Genomic DNA, 17,585 nt, shown 5'->3' on the forward strand with positions numbered 1-17,585 from the left:
AGTAGTTTACTGTATAAATGCGTACTTTCAAAAGCTTGCTATGAATAACAACGGGGAAAGAAAACTAATCCATCACATAATTCAGGAATATTACCAAGAATAACTTTTTGGTGGCTAGAATTAGCCCAGTTATGCAAACAAAACTCCCAGTTACCCCATTAAAAAGGTATCCAATATTTATAAAATTGCCAATTCATCAAGCAAACATGTTCCTAATAGATCCCCCTAACCTAAATGAAAAAATAATAATAATAATAATAATAATAAAGCCCCATATTGACATTTAGAGGCAACCTTTTATGATACTTCCATGACCATCTGGAAGCAAGAGCTTAAGTGTTGGACTGTTCCTATCTCTTATTCTTTACAGTTACAAATGAGGGTCATAACAGAATCAGAAAATTATACAATATGAAAGAGCACCTTCTTAGATTTTGTTGAAGTTCTGAACAGGTGAGGTCAACTTTTTCCAGCTTTTGAATAGTAGAACTGGTATCTTGTTTAGCCTTGACAAGCTCGCGCTCTAGTGCAGAGTTCTTCCGCTCCAAGGAAATCAGAGAATTCTGCAGCAAGAACCAGAAATACACATGCATCAAGGTTCAAAATATGTAATGATGTTACAAACAAATCAAAAATTTGTCATACCAACTGGCAGAAATCAGATAATTAGATGCATGACAATCTTCATGCATACTGTAATTTAGAAGGACAAATAGAAAGACAGAAAACGAAGAAGAAGAAATACTATTGACCATTTCCTGACTTTTAAGAGTAGTCAAAATGACCAAAATCTATACCTAAAGACGTAGCGACACCACCTGGTAGATTGGTCATATCTAATGCAATACAAGAAGAAGAAAATCAGAGAATTACCTTCAAAATCTCATTTTCATTCCTTAATTCAGACAGAGCCACAACTTCTCTTTCCAAAGCAGATTTCCCCTTCATTGATAGTTCTAATTGCCTTTGAAGCACTGCACTCTTGTTGAACTCATTGACTGTAGCAAGTTTTGCAGCATCTAATTGAAGGCTTAACGATTCGACAGTCTTGTGAAGTTTTGATATTTCCCCCAACTTAGACTCTTCATTAGACACCTGAAATTTGCAGATTTTGTTTACATATATATAAAGAATAAAGTATCTCTTGAAGAATCTATATCATATAACCTGCAAATTATCAACCCCATTTTTGTCATTGGAAAGTTAGAATGTGTACTACTTTGGTCACAACCAGCCGAATACACTTCTAATGAGCTAAAACAAAGCAAGCATCATGTAAATCTGCAATACTGTCGCAAAAACAGAACCAATCATCTAAGTGAGCAAATGTGCTGATCAAAAGTTGAATTTCACAGGGTCCTATTCTACAAAACATGCGCCACAGTTGCAATTTAGCTTATTGGTCTAAATGACTTACCATTTACATGTAATCAAGCAAGAGCAATCAACCTACAAAGTCAGTGATCTCAAGCACTAGACATTGTTATACCAATAAGACAAACTTGAAACTTACATCAGCTTCTTCTCTTTGTTCACGGGGAAGGGGGGTGAAGCAGTTAAATATCTTGATACCCTATATTTATTCAACTTTAAAGCGCCAGGCAAAATGTTTCGAAACCCTCACAAAACAACAACACACATTTTGCTTCGTACATGTAACCTTCCCATAGGTAGCCTCCTACTCAAGGTGTCTCCTAGGAACAAGGTTAGCCAGAGTCGATAAAGCATCAAATTGAATTTCTTTATTACCAAAAACAAATCTAGATTTCTGTAGGAACACAAAAGCCAAGAAACTTTATTCAACACTTTGAAAGGTATTCTTACAAATCCAAGAACTCCAACACATACAACATAATATACAAATTAAAAATTAGTACCCGTAATTTTTTTTCCAAGTGCAATCGCCAGGTAAGATCTTCTAACTGCTTCTCAAGTTTGGTCTTCGCTACACGCAAGGCACCAGCTTCATTAGCCTCCTGCACACAGAAAAATAGGATAAATCAACAAAAGGATGATTCTCAACGAAATAACAAGCAAAATTTATTTCAACAAACCAATACAGGCAAAACAATAGATGCTAAAAGGTCCGGCAGCTGCAAACTACTAGAGATGCCAAGACCTCTGAGACACTTCATTACCCCAAACAATTTATATCAAATCTATTTGTGTAAGCCTTATCAATATTCTCAAAAAATTGATTGTCTGTAATTAGCACATTTATAAAAATATAAATTAAAATAGCAAATATTTGTCATCACTTTAATCGCAACCATTAACATACCATCCTATAGCAAGGATGCATAGTGTTCGTGGCATTTCATATGGTTTAAGCAACACAAAAACACTACAATGCATGCAGCCCTCAATTTTCACCTAGGATATTTATGAGAAATGCTTTTCCAAGTCATCATTTCGAAGCTAGAGGAGAAGACTCTCATTTACATCTAGACCAATTTTCTGCATCCCCCTCTCTCAACAAGGATGCTACACTTTTCAGTGACATTGAAGAACCAGGTACTGGTGAGCATAGAATCTAGCTTTCATGACCTAGTCAATAATATCAGTTCAAATTACATATAAAAGAAATTTTCCCGAAATCACCTCTCAGATGTAGTTCCCCAAGAAAAGATAAAGATTCAATAACCCTGAGAAATACACTCCTATTTTTTTTCCTGGTTTTGTCTCAACACAGGATATGACACTTCCTACAAAAATTGTGAAATAATATCTCTTGTATTCTGTGAAATCAGTTCCCAATGCTTGGATGCATATCACAAAGAATAATTTACTACCTTAGTATCTGGGAGCAAACAAATTTAGCCCCCTTCATGCAGATAATCACATTCACCATGCACAAAGCATAGGTTATCAAATATACACACTTTTAGGCATTTTCTTATTATTTTCTTTCTTCTTATTAAGACCACTATTAGTCTTGGGTATCAAGGGCAGTAGTTGATTATGGGATCTGGTCTACTAAATGCAAAAGTCAAGAACAGCTGCTTATGGAAGTCAAGGACAGCAGCTGATTATGGGATCTGGTCTGCTAGCAAAAGTAAAAGTCAAGAACAGCTGCTTATGGAAGTCATGGGCAACAACTGATTATGGGATCTGATCTGCTAGCAAAAGACAAGAACAACTGCTTATGGGATCTAGTCTACTAATTGCACTAATCAAGGAGAGCTGATTATGGTCTACTATATTAGATGTATATTAGCATATCTGTAATTAATACATTAGGGAGGTAGATATTCTGACGGAGGAGAGAAGGTACAGAGTTTTTCTATTTAAATGGAAAAGATGCACAAAAGATGCATTCAGTCTTTGATCTAGAAAACTTGTCATGGTATCAGAGCCAGTTATTTGAATTTCTCAGCCTTTCCAAACTTTCTGAGTTGTTATCCTTCTTGGGTTGATTATTTTGATCAATCATTTGGTTTCAGGATATCCTTTTGGGTCAATCATATTGTGGTTGGCAGCTTTTCTTGTAATTCAGATCTTTGTTTTTTTTTTTGAAAGAATGTCTATGGAAAACTCTTTGGGAAAAATACATACGGAATCTTTGTCCATCAAGTTCACTGGAAAAAATTATGCGGCATGGGAATTTCAATTTAGGATGTTTCTAAAAGGCAAAGAGCTTTGGAGTCATATTGACAGGTCTTCTACAGCACCTAGAGATGGAAAGGAAATTAGTCAATGGGAGGCAAAGGATGCTAGAATTATTTCTTGGATTCTAGAATCTATTGAAGCTCATATGGTGAACAATTTACGCTCCTTTAATACAGCAAAGGAGATGTGGGATCATTTGAAGCGTGTATATCATCAAGATAATACAGCAAGAAGATTTCAGCTTGAATTGGAAATTAGTACATATAGCCAAGGTAATCTCTCTATTGAGCAGTATTATTCTGGATTTCTTAATTTATGGAGTGAATACTCTGGTATAATCTATTCTAAGGTACCAAGCGAAGCCTTAGCCGGTATTCAAGCGGTTCACGAAGATAGTAAGCGTGACCAGTTTCTAATGAAACTGAGGCCTGAATTTGAGGCGATTAGAGCTGGATTGTTAAATAGAAACCCAGTTCCTTCTTTAGACGTATGTCTTGGTGACTTGTTGCGAGAAGAACAGAGAATGGCTACACAAACTATCATAGGTACATCAAAGGAGATACCTGAAGTTGTCAATATTGCCTATGCTGCTCAAGGGAAGAATCGCGGAAAGGGACAAGTACAGTGCTATAGTTGCAAGGAACTTGGGCATATTGCACGCAATTGTGGAAAGAAATTTTGCAATTATTGTAAGCAAATTGGACACATTATCAAGGACTGTCCTACACGCCCTGAGAATCGAAGAGTCCAAGCCTTTCAAGGTGCTGTCCAAGACTCTAACACTATTGGTTCTACATCCACAGCCACAACACTTACTCCAGAAATGGTTCAACAAATGATTCTTTCAGCATTTTCTGCTCTTGGACTTCAAGGTCAAGGTAAAATTGTTTCTACTCCTTGGTTAGTTGATTCTGGAGCATCAAATCATATGACTGGTTCATCTGTATCACTACATAATCTACGGCAATATACTGGTACACAAAATATTCAGATTGTTAACGGCAGTAATCTTCCAATTACAGCCATTGGTGATATTGGACCTTCTTTTCGTCATGTATTTGTCTCTCCAGGGTTGTCTACTAGTTTGATTTCTGTTGGTCAGATGGTGGATAATAACTGTGATGTACGGTTCTCTCGTGATGGTTGTCTTGTGCAGGACCAGGTGTCGGGGAAGGTGATCGCGAAGGGGCCTAAAGTGGGCAGACTATTTCCTTTGCAATTTTCAGTTCCAAGTAGTTTGTCTTTGGCTTCTATGGTTGTTGACAATAAAGTTGAAGTATGGCATCAACGATTGGGTCATCCAAATAATGTCATTTTATCTCATTTAATAAAGCACGATTTTCTGGGGAGCAAGGATCAGTGTTTTAATCATAAATTGTCTTTTGATTGTTCTACTTGTAGACTAGGGAAAAGTAAAATATTACCTTTTCCTAGTCATGGTGGTCATGCTAATACAAGTTTTGAGATCATTCATAGTGATGTTTGGGGTATTACTCCTGTTGTTTCACATGCACAATATAAATATTTTGTGACATTCATTGATGACTATAGTCGTTTCACATGGGTATATTTTTTGCGTACTAAAGCTGAAGTATTTGCTGTTTTTAAGAAATTTGTAGCTTATGTAGAAACACAATTTTCTACTTGCATTAAAGTTTTACGCTCTGACAATGGCGGGGAATATATGTCACATGCCTTTCAAGCATTTTTGCAACAGAGAGGTATTTTATCTCAACGATCATGTCCTTATACCCCTCAACAGAATGGGGTGGCTGAACGTAAGCATCGCCATTTGTTGGATATGGTACGCACCTTACTCTTGCAGTCTTCGGTTCCATCTAAATTTTGGGTGGAAGCTTTATCCACTGCAGTTTATTTAATCAATCGTCTACCTTCTCAACGGTTGAATTTTGATTCTCCTTATTATCGTCTCTTTGGTGTACATCCTGATTATGGCAATCTACACACATTCGGATGTGTTTGCTTTGTTCACTTACCTCCTCATGAGCGTCACAAACTTACAGCTCAATCTGTAAAATGTGCTTTCATGGGTTATAGTACAACTCATAAAGGATTTTTGTGTTATGATGCTATTGCTAATCATCTACACATTTCTAGAAATGTGATTTTCTTTGAAAATGAGCACTACTTTCCATACCATGTTTCCTCGTCTGAAGGTGTTGTTCTTCCTAGCTTTGATGATATTGCTCCACCAGTTGATCGATTTAAACCTGGGATTGTTTATCAGAGACGACAGGCTTCTTCATCACAACCTCTTCTTGACACTAATCCAGTCCTTGCTCCAACCACTCTTCGAAGGTCCCTACGTCTTAGTCGTCCCCCTGATCGGTATGGTTTTTCTGCCACTATAACTGACACTACAGTTCCTACATCCTATTCACAGGCAGCTAAACAAGCATGTTGGGTGAAAGCTATGAATGAGGAACTTCAAGCTCTTCAGGAGAATCATACTTGGGATATTGTTCCTTGTCCCGATGGTGTTAAGCCCATTGGTTGTAAATGGGTGTTTTCTGTTAAATTGAGATCTGATGGCTCACTTGAAAGGTATAAGGCACGATTAGTAGCTCTTGGTAATCGGCAAAAGTATGGAGTACATTATGAGGAGACCTTTGCTCCTGTGGCAAAGATGACAACAGTTAGACTTGTTCTAGCTATTGCTGCTTCTACAGGCTGGTCATTGCGACAGATGGATGTTAAGAATGCCTTTTTACATGGCGATCTTCAAGAAGATATTTATATGACTCCACCATCAGGGTTTTTTTTTACATCTTCTTCTGATGTTTGTAAGCTCAAACGTTCACTCTATGGCTTAAAACAAGCTCCACGGGCTTGGTTTGATAAGTTCCGTTCTACCCTTATTAGCTTCTCATTTGTTCAGAGCCAGTATGACTCCTCTTTGTTTCTTCGCAAGACTGATAAGGGACTGGTTTTACTTCTGGTATATGTTGATGATATTGTTATCACAGGAAATGACTCTGCATTAATATCTCAACTTCAAGAGCATCTTCAACGTTCTTTTCATATGAAAGATTTAGGTCCTCTACAATATTTTTTGGGCCTAGAAGTGCACTCTACCTCAGCTGGTATTTTCTTACATCAGCATAAATACATCCAGGAATTAATTGCTTTGGCAGGTCTTCAAGATGGTCGGTCTGTTGATACTCCCTTGGAAGTAAATGTTAAATATCGCCGTGATGAGGGTGATTTTCTCTCAGATCCCTCTCTCTATCGGCAATTGGTGGGAAGTCTTAACTATTTAACTATTACTCGGCCTGATATTTCATTTGCTGTTCAACAAGTTAGTCAATTTATGCAGACGCCTAGGCATCTCCATCTAGCTGCTGTTCGTCGCATTATTCGCTATTTACTAGGCACTTCCTCTCGTGGTCTATTCTTCTCCAAAAATTCTCCTATTCATTTGGTAGCCTATAGCGACGCTGACTGGGCAGGGTGTTCAGATACTAGACGATCAATTACTGGTTGGTGCATGTTTCTTGGAAATTCTCTTATTTCTTGGAAAAGCAAAAAGCAAGATAGGGTGTCTAAATCCTCTACTGAGTCAGAGTATCGTGCTATGTCCTCTGGATGTTCTGAGATCATTTGGCTTCGAGGCCTCTTAGGTGAGCTTGGGTTTCCCCAACTTGCACCTACTCCCCTTCATGCCGATAATACTAGCGCTATTCACATTGCTGCTAATCCTGTATTCCATGAGCGTACAAAACATATTGAAGTTGATTGTCACTCTATCCGTGAAGCATATGATGATCATGTTATTTCTCTTCCTCATATTACCACTGATCTCCAAACTGCTGATATATTTACTAAAGCTCTCTCCCGTCATAGACACAATTTTCTGGTTGACAAATTGAAGCTTGTTGGTCAACCAGCATCAATTTGAGGGGGGATATCAAGGGCAGTAGTTGATTATGGGATCTGGTCTACTAAATGCAAAAGTCAAGAACAGCTGCTTATGGAAGTCAAGGACAGCAGCTGATTATGGGATCTGGTCTGCTAGCAAAAGTAAAAGTCAAGAACAGCTGCTTATGGAAGTCATGGGCAACAACTGATTATGGGATCTGATCTGCTAGCAAAAGACAAGAACAACTGCTTATGGGATCTAGTCTACTAATTGCACTAATCAAGGAGAGCTGATTATGGTCTACTATATTAGATGTATATTAGCATATCTGTAATTAATACATTAGGGAGGTAGATATTCTGACGGAGGAGAGAAGGTACAGAGTTTTTCTATTTAAATGGAAAAGATGCACAAAAGATGCATTCAGTCTTTGATCTAGAAAACTTGTCATTGGGGTGTATTTGATAAAACTGAAGTCTGAATCCATTAAGTTATTGAATTGTTAAGTATTAAATCTAATACAATTAAGTGCATATCACATTCAGTGATAAGTGAATAGCTTATCACTTAATTTTGAGAGCAAGTTGTCTATAAAATTCAATGTCACTTAATTAATTCAGATGTTCAATTTTGGTTATCAAACGGTCTACATATGTTAAAATCTGAATCCATTAAGTTTAAGTACTGAATTGGGTTATCAAACACAGCCTTAGTGTGCAAAACGAGTCAATATATCAACAAAATCTGTCCGACACAAATCTAATCTTAGTTTGAACTAATATTCAACACAATGAATGAAGTCAAGGAACACTCAAAATCCGCACTAGAAACTCAAAATGAGATGTTGCCTGAAATAAGTGAGTCCAGACAAAGCTATAACCAGTTTGGCTTTAAACCAGTGGCTGGAGAGATTACTTTTGTTCATATCCTATTTTCACCAAACTGGAAAATTGCATCAAATATAGTAAGGCAAGAAAAGAGGACCCACAAAGGAACTCCCACAGTGGTTAGCTCAACAGAACAAGAAAATTACTAGCACACCACAAGATACATGTTTCTAATCGGATAAATAATGTAAACAGCAAAAGCAATTGAACAATGAGAATTACTTGAATGCTAACCATCCTTTATCCTGAATGACATTCACAATGTGTCTTGCCAAGTCCAATAAATAAACAAGAAATAAGGTGTGTGGAACAAGCATTAATGCACAACAAAGGTCTCAAAACAGACGAGCGTGCTATAAGCATCAGTAACGCTTTGGTCACCTGTTTAAGCCTTCTAAATTCTCTTTTAGCCATCTTTTGCCTCCAAAGACATTGTATAGCGATAATATTAGATTGCCGGTGACAGTAAGCAGAGCGAATCTTACACATCCTCCAAAAAGCCTGTGGGATAACAAGACAACAGTTCAGAATGTACTTGCAATTGTAATGCAAACTAACAAGACAACACACGCAGGATCAGGATACAAACACAAGGAGACCAAAGTAAAAGGGAATTTTAGGGGTTTAGAACACGTGAAGTATTCATTTCTTCTCCTCCTCCTCCTCCTCCTCCTGGTACCAAAAATTCACTAGCTGAGGTTACCCCATCCCAAGGCCAAAGCATGCCATCAGCCCCACAGGGACTTATGGTGGTTCTTCCAGATTGCCTACAGACCAGGGTCCACTAGCAGCTGGATTTGAACTAAAGCTTCTCTCAGCAAAGGCATCATGATGTCACCAGTTGAGGCAACCCTCGTTGGTTCAGTTAAGTATTGATTGTGCACTATTATGGCACACATCTGATGCTTCTATGTGTTTTCACATTGTAAAGAATTTAACAGGGATTTACTCATCCAGCAGTCAATAATTTGAGAGGTTACGGCATAACTAGCGAGTTCAGCAGGAAAAAAATCCAAGAAAGTCTTTCATACACCAAAGGAGAAAAATAAAGAACTTCTTCAGCATCCATGACTATCTCAACAACTCTATAATGCATGCTCACAGTGGGCTTAAAAGTATCATAATCTCCCATCATCCAAGAATATCTTGCTTCTATGGTTCCTCGTCTGCCCACTTTCCACCAAAATGGGACAACATACTCTTTCCCAGTACATACTTTACGCACCAAAAAATGCAACTGTCCAACACTAGGCTGCACAAATTATTTAAATCTCTTCAAACTACTCAAAATTTCAACCATCTCACAATACTTGTGCCCAACCAAACATACATGTAATTTGTAAAAGAGAGCATGATTTCTTGTTCTTTAAATAAATCACTACTATACACTTTCACTGAGGCGAGAAGTAGATTGTTTTGAATTCAGTCCACTTCCAAGAAATGTAGCTCGTGAATGTGTTACTAACATCACAACATGAACAAAACAAAGCTGCCAAGTACTTCAACTTACACATCCATATTCCAAATGTTTCGAAGAAAACTACAAAAAAGAAATATGGCAAGGTACAATTCTCTACCTGAATTATAGAAGCAGCTCTGTGCTCCTTCCTGTACAAAAACTTTTGCCGTGCAGAGAAACCACGGATGCTAGACTGTATGAATACAATTGACATGTAAAGCTGAACATAGGCATGCCTGAACAACCATCTCCGGGCATATTTCTGTATGATAATAGCAGCTGTTTCCTCTCTTATTGAAGTATACAGTTTTCGAGCAAGATGACCTGCAAAACATAAGCACCGTACTCAAGTGCTGCTTCTTGGGATAAACATAAAAGCAACACATAAAAGATTCTCTCATAAAACCATAAAAAAATTTCAATAAAGACTTTGTTGTCAAACCATTAAAAATTTTCAATAAACCATAAATAATGGATTGAAAGTCATGAATAAGATTCAGTATACAACACAAAGATGCTACTTGGTAAAGCACGTGAGCAGATTTCCAATCCTTTAAATAATTTAATTTTTTTTTATTTTTCTCCCATATGAAATAAACTCCTAAAAGAGTAATCGAGTGGAAAAAGACAAACATTGTATTTAAGATGATGCAGGAGATCAGCGCTTAAGCACAACAGTCTGCTCATATCTTTACACCATTTTCTTTATTAAATGGGAAAAAAAAACTTAATCATTTCCTTCATTATTATTTGTTTACAAAGGCTAGTCAACTTAGTTATGCCACGATTAGTCCTGCATTTACTAGGCCATAACAGAAATTCAATCATGTTTTGTTAGTTATGTCTCATTAATAATTTTGTGAAAAGAAATTAAACAGCCGATAAATTTATTTAAGCATCTAATGGAGTTCATATTGTTGCCAGGAAGATCAAGGAAGATGCGAAGAGGATAACACAAATAAAAGCTAGCAAGTCCCTTTTACAGGAGCAGCTGCAGCTTTTCATGGATATAGTTGAGGAGACAATGACCTCTACAGCATGCTTGTAACGAAATTCCAGCTGACTGGTGCAAGAGAAAATCCCTGCGTGCAAAAAACGTCCGCAATCTACCCTGAATACACTTTGCAGCAGAATCTAAAACCTCTGCACGACGCGTGTCTAAGACAGCAATTTGACCAGCTCGGAGGAAAACTTTGGTCTTTCCCAACTGAGAAAGAGAACCCAAGGATATATATTTCTATTCAATTGAGTAGGAAACCACTAGGTATAACTTCAAACAAGTCAAAGCCAACCTGAAAGTTCCTGAGATTTAGTCTTTGTAGTATTTTCTCAGTCATAGTTTTCTCATCATACCTGTAAGCAGATACCAAAGGATATTGGTGAAATCCATTGAAATCTCCCTATAGACCATAGGATCAAGAAGCCAAAGTACGAGTCAATATACTATCTCCTCTATGCTATGCAGTTTAACAAAAGTCAAAATCAAGCCAGCAAATGTATCAGATTAACGAAGGAAAATGATCCATTCAAAGTAGATATTTCACTGTCCAAGTACAGAAGACATTGTAAGCCAACAAGAGAAAACCTACTCGCCCAAAATGAATAAAAGGCAAAGAACCGAAACCCACAAAAAAAATAGGCTCTTCAGTCATTGGATCATGATTGTTCATTAGTGAAATTAACTTTATGACAGGGAATCACATTAAGTTTCATAAACCAACAGATAAACCCACAGACAAAGGAGAATTCAGAAGAGTGACCAAGGAAAGGGAGAATTAGAAGAGGTAAAGGAAGTGCAAACCCACAGAGAACCACACTGAAACCAATGAAAACATTTGGGTAGGTCTAAAAAGCAACAACAGACAAAGTTCAACTGAGAAGCAATGCATTTAACTGGAAAATGGACATATGAGGGGAACATTAGGTGAAAGCTCCAGATATGGCCTACACCAAATACATTCAGAAAGTTCAACAAACGTTTACTAACTCACCGTCCATCCATCATGTCCAAGGCTATAATACCAAATCGATCAACAAACTCATGATAGGTCTTCCGAGAGGGGTAACCTGCCAAACTTATGCGAACAGCTTCTAATACACCCTGCACAATATCAGGATATCAAATATATGAGACCTCAAAATAGCACACAGTTTTACTTATATAAACTCTTTCTACAGAAGAAAATAATTGTCTTTTCTTCAACCCCTAAACACTTTGCAGTAAATGAACAACTATTGACATGTAGGATCTAGCACCTACCAACCAAAATTGACTAGAAACTTGGTGGATCAGAAATTTTATATCAAAAGAACAAGTACTAATTTAACTTCTGGTTTTGTATTATTGTCAAATGGTTGATGCTTTTCTCTAACAATTCCCTTTACAGCAACCAACAAGAATGTATCTTTATTTTCTCAGCATCAAGGTTGCAATTATCCTAAGAGCCCACTCTTTAGATACTTGAAACATCTACCTGAATTGATCATGTTCAGTGAATTGGGCCGGAGCATAATCTCCAGACCAATTGACTGTATAATAACAAGAGCACATGAGGCTGAAATTTGATACAGGGAGAGTTGACAAAGTTATTGCATCCAAACAAAGCAGCAGTGCACTGAAAATAATTTGATAATTAATGATACCTCCTCAACAAAGAAAGCAACATGAAAGCAAAATACTAGATGCTGGCAAAGTGTGCGACATAAATGAAAATAAACATTAGTACGAGGAATGGAACAATCAAAATTGTGATGCAACAACAGAACATAAAATAAACAATAGTAATATGGGAGGAAAAACAAGAATTATGATTCAACAGCTAAACATGGCGGAACCTAATATTCTTGAGCAGCAAAAACAAATATACAAAATCAAGAGAATGGAATGATACTTAACTTGAAACTTCGAATAGACAAACTTATAAGCAACTAAAAAATACAGATAATACTGACCCCACAGCGTAACTGGTGTAAGATGCTTTGATTCTCAAACTTCTGGGGCCGATTAAAAGAGTTTGGCTTCACGCAGCGGATATAGTGAGGCTCCGTAGAACTAAGGATCTCCATAAGAGATTGAAGTTGTTGCTACAAGCAAAAAAGAACATAAATATTTGTGCTTACGCTTAACACTTCTGTCAGGAATCACTTCAGACATCATGATAGATCCAAAAGAATAACCAACAAACAAAGAAAATGATACATTCACTAGAAAATTAACAGCGCTTAACCAAAAAAACTACAGAAGCTCACTCAATAAACCAGCCTAAATGAGAACAGTAATCAACAGCAGCATGTAAATGGACCCAACCATAAGATCTATGACATTAACAAAGCATCAATGCACCTTCCTTGAATGATGCCCTACCTACCCAATCTAATTTTATTTTAGGTGACCAACGAAGGATATAGATGACAACTGCTCCCTCAACATAACCAGTCCCAATAGACCATTTCGAAAGTGAAGTGCATTAGATACTTCTCTCTGCTACTTTTCATTCAGTGCCTTCTCAAAATCCATTTACATGGTTGAAGGCCCATAATAAAAAATGATCGTCTCTGTAAATCTAAAGAAATCGATATATCTTAGTCCTTAGATGTGCTTACTCGTCCACCATAACTATACTCCCTTCAAGTCTTCATGTTCCAAAATCCACATAACCCTTACCATATTTACGTTGGTAAAGACAAGGTTTTCGAGTCTTTGGAACAGTAGAAAATTCATACCTTAAACCGAGAGGCCACTGAAGAAAATTTATATGAAGATCTAGAAAACTCTTCTGCAGATGAAGGAAAGAGACCAGCGATGAAGGGACATTTTGAAGAAGATAAGAGATTGCAGTGCTCAACTACAACATAATCACGATTTTTATCTAAGAATGTTTCTGTCTGATATGAGACCTGCAGATAGAACAAACATTAAAAGAATTCCCAGTTTCACAATAATAAAACTCAATTCACTTTCAAGCAGTCTCTAAGACATCAACATGCCTTGCCAGCATAGTGGGAAATGGTGAAATCTGTTTCAGAAAACTTGGCCTTCTCCAACCGTGGATGGGTCCGGAAATTCTGGAATAATTTGTTCGAAAATGTTCCATGAGTTGATTTAGGGAACATGCTGCAAGGGTAGGAAATCAGGATGAGGATAAGCAGCAGCAAATGATTCCCGAAAGAGCAGTACGCACCAATTGACATATAAGATATATTAATACCAAGCTTCATCCAGAAGTGCAATTATCCCAATGGGCTTCTGCAAAAAGCAGGTTAAAAAAGGCATGAAAACAAAGGAAAACAGCAAGTAAAATGCATTTGATAGCAAAACGTCAAGGCAAACTAGATGTAATTTTAAATCTTGCACTAAATGCATTTATACTGAAAAACTGTATCTAGGTAAGAATTATCAAAAGGTAAGGCACCCCAAGGACAAAACTCCTTGTAAAAGTTGCATGGATCAACTAGGACATTGAGCAGCATTCTCATAAAAAAAATGCAAGACAGATGCAAGTGTGAAATATGTTTAAAGAAACAAGAAAAATTAGATTCAGATTTCCAACTACATTTCTAAAGAATTGCTGGACTGATCCAATTATCTCATTCCAGCACATGCTATCTGCTCAATAATACTCGGAGCTTAATCATGCAATGAGGGGGAGCTAAGAAAAAACCTTCTCAATCAGATCCAGGACATCTTGGTTGTCTATAAATTCAATGTAACTCCAATTTATTTCTTCTTTATGATATTCCTCCTGCTCCATCTTGAACACATGCTGGAGAAGTGCAACAAAGTGAGAAGAAAACTTCATTCCAAAGTGAAAAGGCAATCCAAAATCTAAAAAACAACACAATGTCATAAAAACTTCATGCCGCACCTCATTGAAATGTTGTTGAAGCTTTTCATTTGCAAAATTAATGCAGAATTGCTCAAAACTGTTGAATAGAGTTTCCAACGATTCATTAGTCACAGCATATGCAAACCAATGTCAGTTGTCAAGTTCCTTTAGACATGAAAAAGAGTGAGCTTTTCACAATAAAGCCTAGCACTATCTTGTCTATGGAAAAAAGTCTCAAACTTCCCCGAAAAATAACAAAGAGAAGAGGATAAATTGATCAGGACAAACACACTGCCTCAATAGTGCAACTCCAGAAGGACTCGGACTAAGTAATGTAGACATCAACACATGGAGCAATTGACAGCTAAATACGTCCAAAAATTAATTTTTTACTGAGAAACAGGTAGTTTGCAAAAGTTAGTTTGTTTGAGAATCCTAAGGGGCAGTCGGCAAATGGATCAGCTACTTCAGATTCATGGTGACATGGGTATTTTATGGACAGTAAAGCTAACAGAATCTTTAAGTCAATTATAGCAACATGGCATCCTGAACCTAACTGAATTAATTTTTTATGAGTAAATGCTAGTTTGCAAAAGTCAGTTCACATGAGAATCCTAAAGGGCAATGATAAACGGAGCAGCCACTTCAGATTCATGATAACGCGGATATTTGAAGACAATTAAGCAGGCTTTCTTGTCCAAGAAAAAACCAATTCTGCTAATTTCTCTATTCGACTTTCTGATTTGTTTCCCTGGCACAATGGAATAAAAATATGAATGAGAAGCCATGACAATGGACCTGTTATGTTTGAAGCATTCAAATCCGTATATGTCCAAAACTCCTATTTTTATCCTTGAATCATGATCTTGTCCAACAGATCGATTGATCTTTTCAACAAGCCTGAAAAGACGCAAGGAGTACAGTGTCAATGCCAAACAATTTAGTTCAATATAACAAAACCACTATTTTACATAAAAGGCCAGAAAATGCCAGCACCAATCAAATAGCCGAGCATAGATAGTTTTTGCCAAAGCATCCCGACCAGCTGTGGCTGCATTGCAGTCAAGAGCTTTAATGATGACCCCTTCAAGAGTTTGTATTGAGCGCGTGCAGAGGGTAGCCAGCAAAAGATTCACATCACACCTAACAGAACAGTCATCAAGATTCACATCACAGAACAGTCATCAAGATTATCAGAAAATTCATTGTTGAACTGCACAATGAACTAAAATTGTTTGTGCACATGAGATGACAACAAAAAACTAACAGATCTAGATTCAAAACTCAGAAATGATTAAACAGTAACATTATACGAATACATGAGGCAAACAAATAAATAACACTAAGAAATGAAAATGGAAATTCATTCAGATAAAGAGGCTAAGCGACACATTTTCCATGTTGATGCAAGAACATGCCCACTTAAGATAATGGTTCACAGTCAATCTCCTCATTCCAAGCACATTTTCAATTCAGGGTCAGAGAAGATCAATAGAGAAAGACTAGACTGATTGCATATTTGTTGCTTAGCTGTTTGAACTTATTTGCTTAGTTGTTTGAACCAGTAAGTTCCGCCGTTCACTTGTAACCTAAGAATGAAATGAGAGAGAGACAAGGCAGAATAAGGATTTCACTTGATTCAGCAAACATGTTGCTAGATTTTAAAAAGAATAAAAATTGTATGGTTTAGGCCTTCAGGCTATAACACCAAAACTTTTTATGTAGTTTGAACGAATTAAGGCAAACCAGAGCTACAAGAGACGAAATTAAAGGTACCTTTCGAAAAACTAAGTTTCAATGATGAACTCACAGCTACAAGAAAAGGGGAAGACCTATTTACTCAAGGAAATGAAAGTCCAAAAGCTGAAGATGCAAGCTACTGAAGAAGTTGAAGACAGTAGAGAATCCAAATTCTATTCCAACCAACTAACCTGAGCATTTAATAAAATTGCTCAAAAACAAAAAATGTGATGTTTGCTTATCTAACTCAAAAGCATATGAAATAAGAGTAAAAGACCTGGGGAGCCCTTAAACTATCACCGTTGTCAAGTTTTGGCCCCCGATCTAATTTTTGTCTCCGATGAGCCCCTAAACAATTAAAAATGCATAGTTTAAGTGCTTCCGGTCATTTTATACTGAAGTCAAGCCGGAATTAAAGGGCAATTTCGTCCAACTATAATTGAAACATCAGGACCAGAATTAGCATTAGATCCATTAGACAAGAATTCTAACAAAAAAAAAGCATCAGATCTTCACCTTGAACCCTTTTAGATCCATTAGACAGATTTCTAATAAAAAAGCATTAGACCATCTTCACCTTGAACCCTTTACCAATAGTCTCCTTGTACCTAAAGATAGAATCCAACCTCTGCAAGCAAAAGCTCTACCAGCGGTGTGGGGAACAACACAGTGACTAGCAACCCAACCAATCAAGCATCCTGGTGGTGGTGGTAGCGGAAATGGCATGGGTGATATTGGAAGCATTTCTACCATTGGAAATCATAGTTGGCATGCTTTTCGTGATGGGAAATGCTCAGGACTTTATCCACAAAGCCACCCATGGCTGGCCGAAGCACATCGATAACAACGTTTGGGATGTGGCCATGGAAAGACGGGACAAGAAGCTCATGGAGATGCTATCCTCTTCTTCTACTCCTAATTAACAATCTAACTCAGGAAGCACTATGGCCTATCGGTAAATTTTTGGATCTCTTCATGTTTTGCAAGCATTGAAGTTGTAAGCAGACAAGTTGAATTGTTGTCTTCCTTTTGCAGCTTACTTTAAGCTTTTGAACTCAAAAAAAAATAAGGAACAAGCTATTGATGTTGATTGCCTGGATTTGGTAGATGATAAAATAACTATAGATGTTTGAGTAATAATAATAATAATAAATCCAGCTTCTGCTACTTCAACTATTACTTGA

At 37.1% G+C, this 17,585-nt stretch overlaps 2 protein-coding genes across 7 annotated transcripts in view; one reads left to right on the forward strand and one right to left on the reverse strand.

The window, feature by feature from the left end:
- LOC113703887 (myosin-15) overlaps positions 1-17,585 on the reverse strand; it is a 33,164-nt gene that overhangs the window by 8,243 nt on the left and 7,336 nt on the right. For all 6 annotated transcript variants that reach the window (XM_027225386.2, XM_072061315.1, XM_072061316.1 and 3 more), the window contains 16 exons: positions 15,658-15,804; positions 15,460-15,561; positions 14,701-14,758; positions 14,497-14,598; positions 14,044-14,081; positions 13,823-13,949; positions 13,559-13,732; positions 12,788-12,919; positions 11,827-11,936; positions 11,128-11,188; positions 10,865-11,042; positions 9,954-10,159; positions 8,758-8,877; positions 1,878-1,976; positions 874-1,095; positions 424-563 (listed from right to left, as the gene is read on the reverse strand). In XM_027225386.2, coding sequence (XP_027081187.2) covers positions 424-563; positions 874-1,095; positions 1,878-1,976; positions 8,758-8,877; positions 9,954-10,159; positions 10,865-11,042; positions 11,128-11,188; positions 11,827-11,936; positions 12,788-12,919; positions 13,559-13,732; positions 13,823-13,949; positions 14,044-14,081; positions 14,497-14,598; positions 14,701-14,758; positions 15,460-15,561; positions 15,658-15,804 — 2,016 coding nt within the window. The remainder of the gene's footprint in view (positions 1-423; positions 564-873; positions 1,096-1,877; positions 1,977-8,757; positions 8,878-9,953; positions 10,160-10,864; positions 11,043-11,127; positions 11,189-11,826; positions 11,937-12,787; positions 12,920-13,558; positions 13,733-13,822; positions 13,950-14,043; positions 14,082-14,496; positions 14,599-14,700; positions 14,759-15,459; positions 15,562-15,657; positions 15,805-17,585) is intronic.
- LOC113703889 (NADH dehydrogenase [ubiquinone] 1 alpha subcomplex subunit 1-like) lies at positions 16,806-17,461 on the forward strand. The gene has a single exon (XM_027225392.2). The coding sequence runs from the start codon at positions 17,121-17,123 to the stop codon at positions 17,322-17,324; it is 204 nt and encodes a 67-aa protein (XP_027081193.1). The 5' UTR covers positions 16,806-17,120; the 3' UTR covers positions 17,325-17,461.

Source organism: Coffea arabica, chromosome 8e (assembly GCF_036785885.1).
Source record: "Coffea arabica cultivar ET-39 chromosome 8e, Coffea Arabica ET-39 HiFi, whole genome shotgun sequence".
Taxonomy (NCBI): domain Eukaryota; kingdom Viridiplantae; phylum Streptophyta; class Magnoliopsida; order Gentianales; family Rubiaceae; genus Coffea; species Coffea arabica.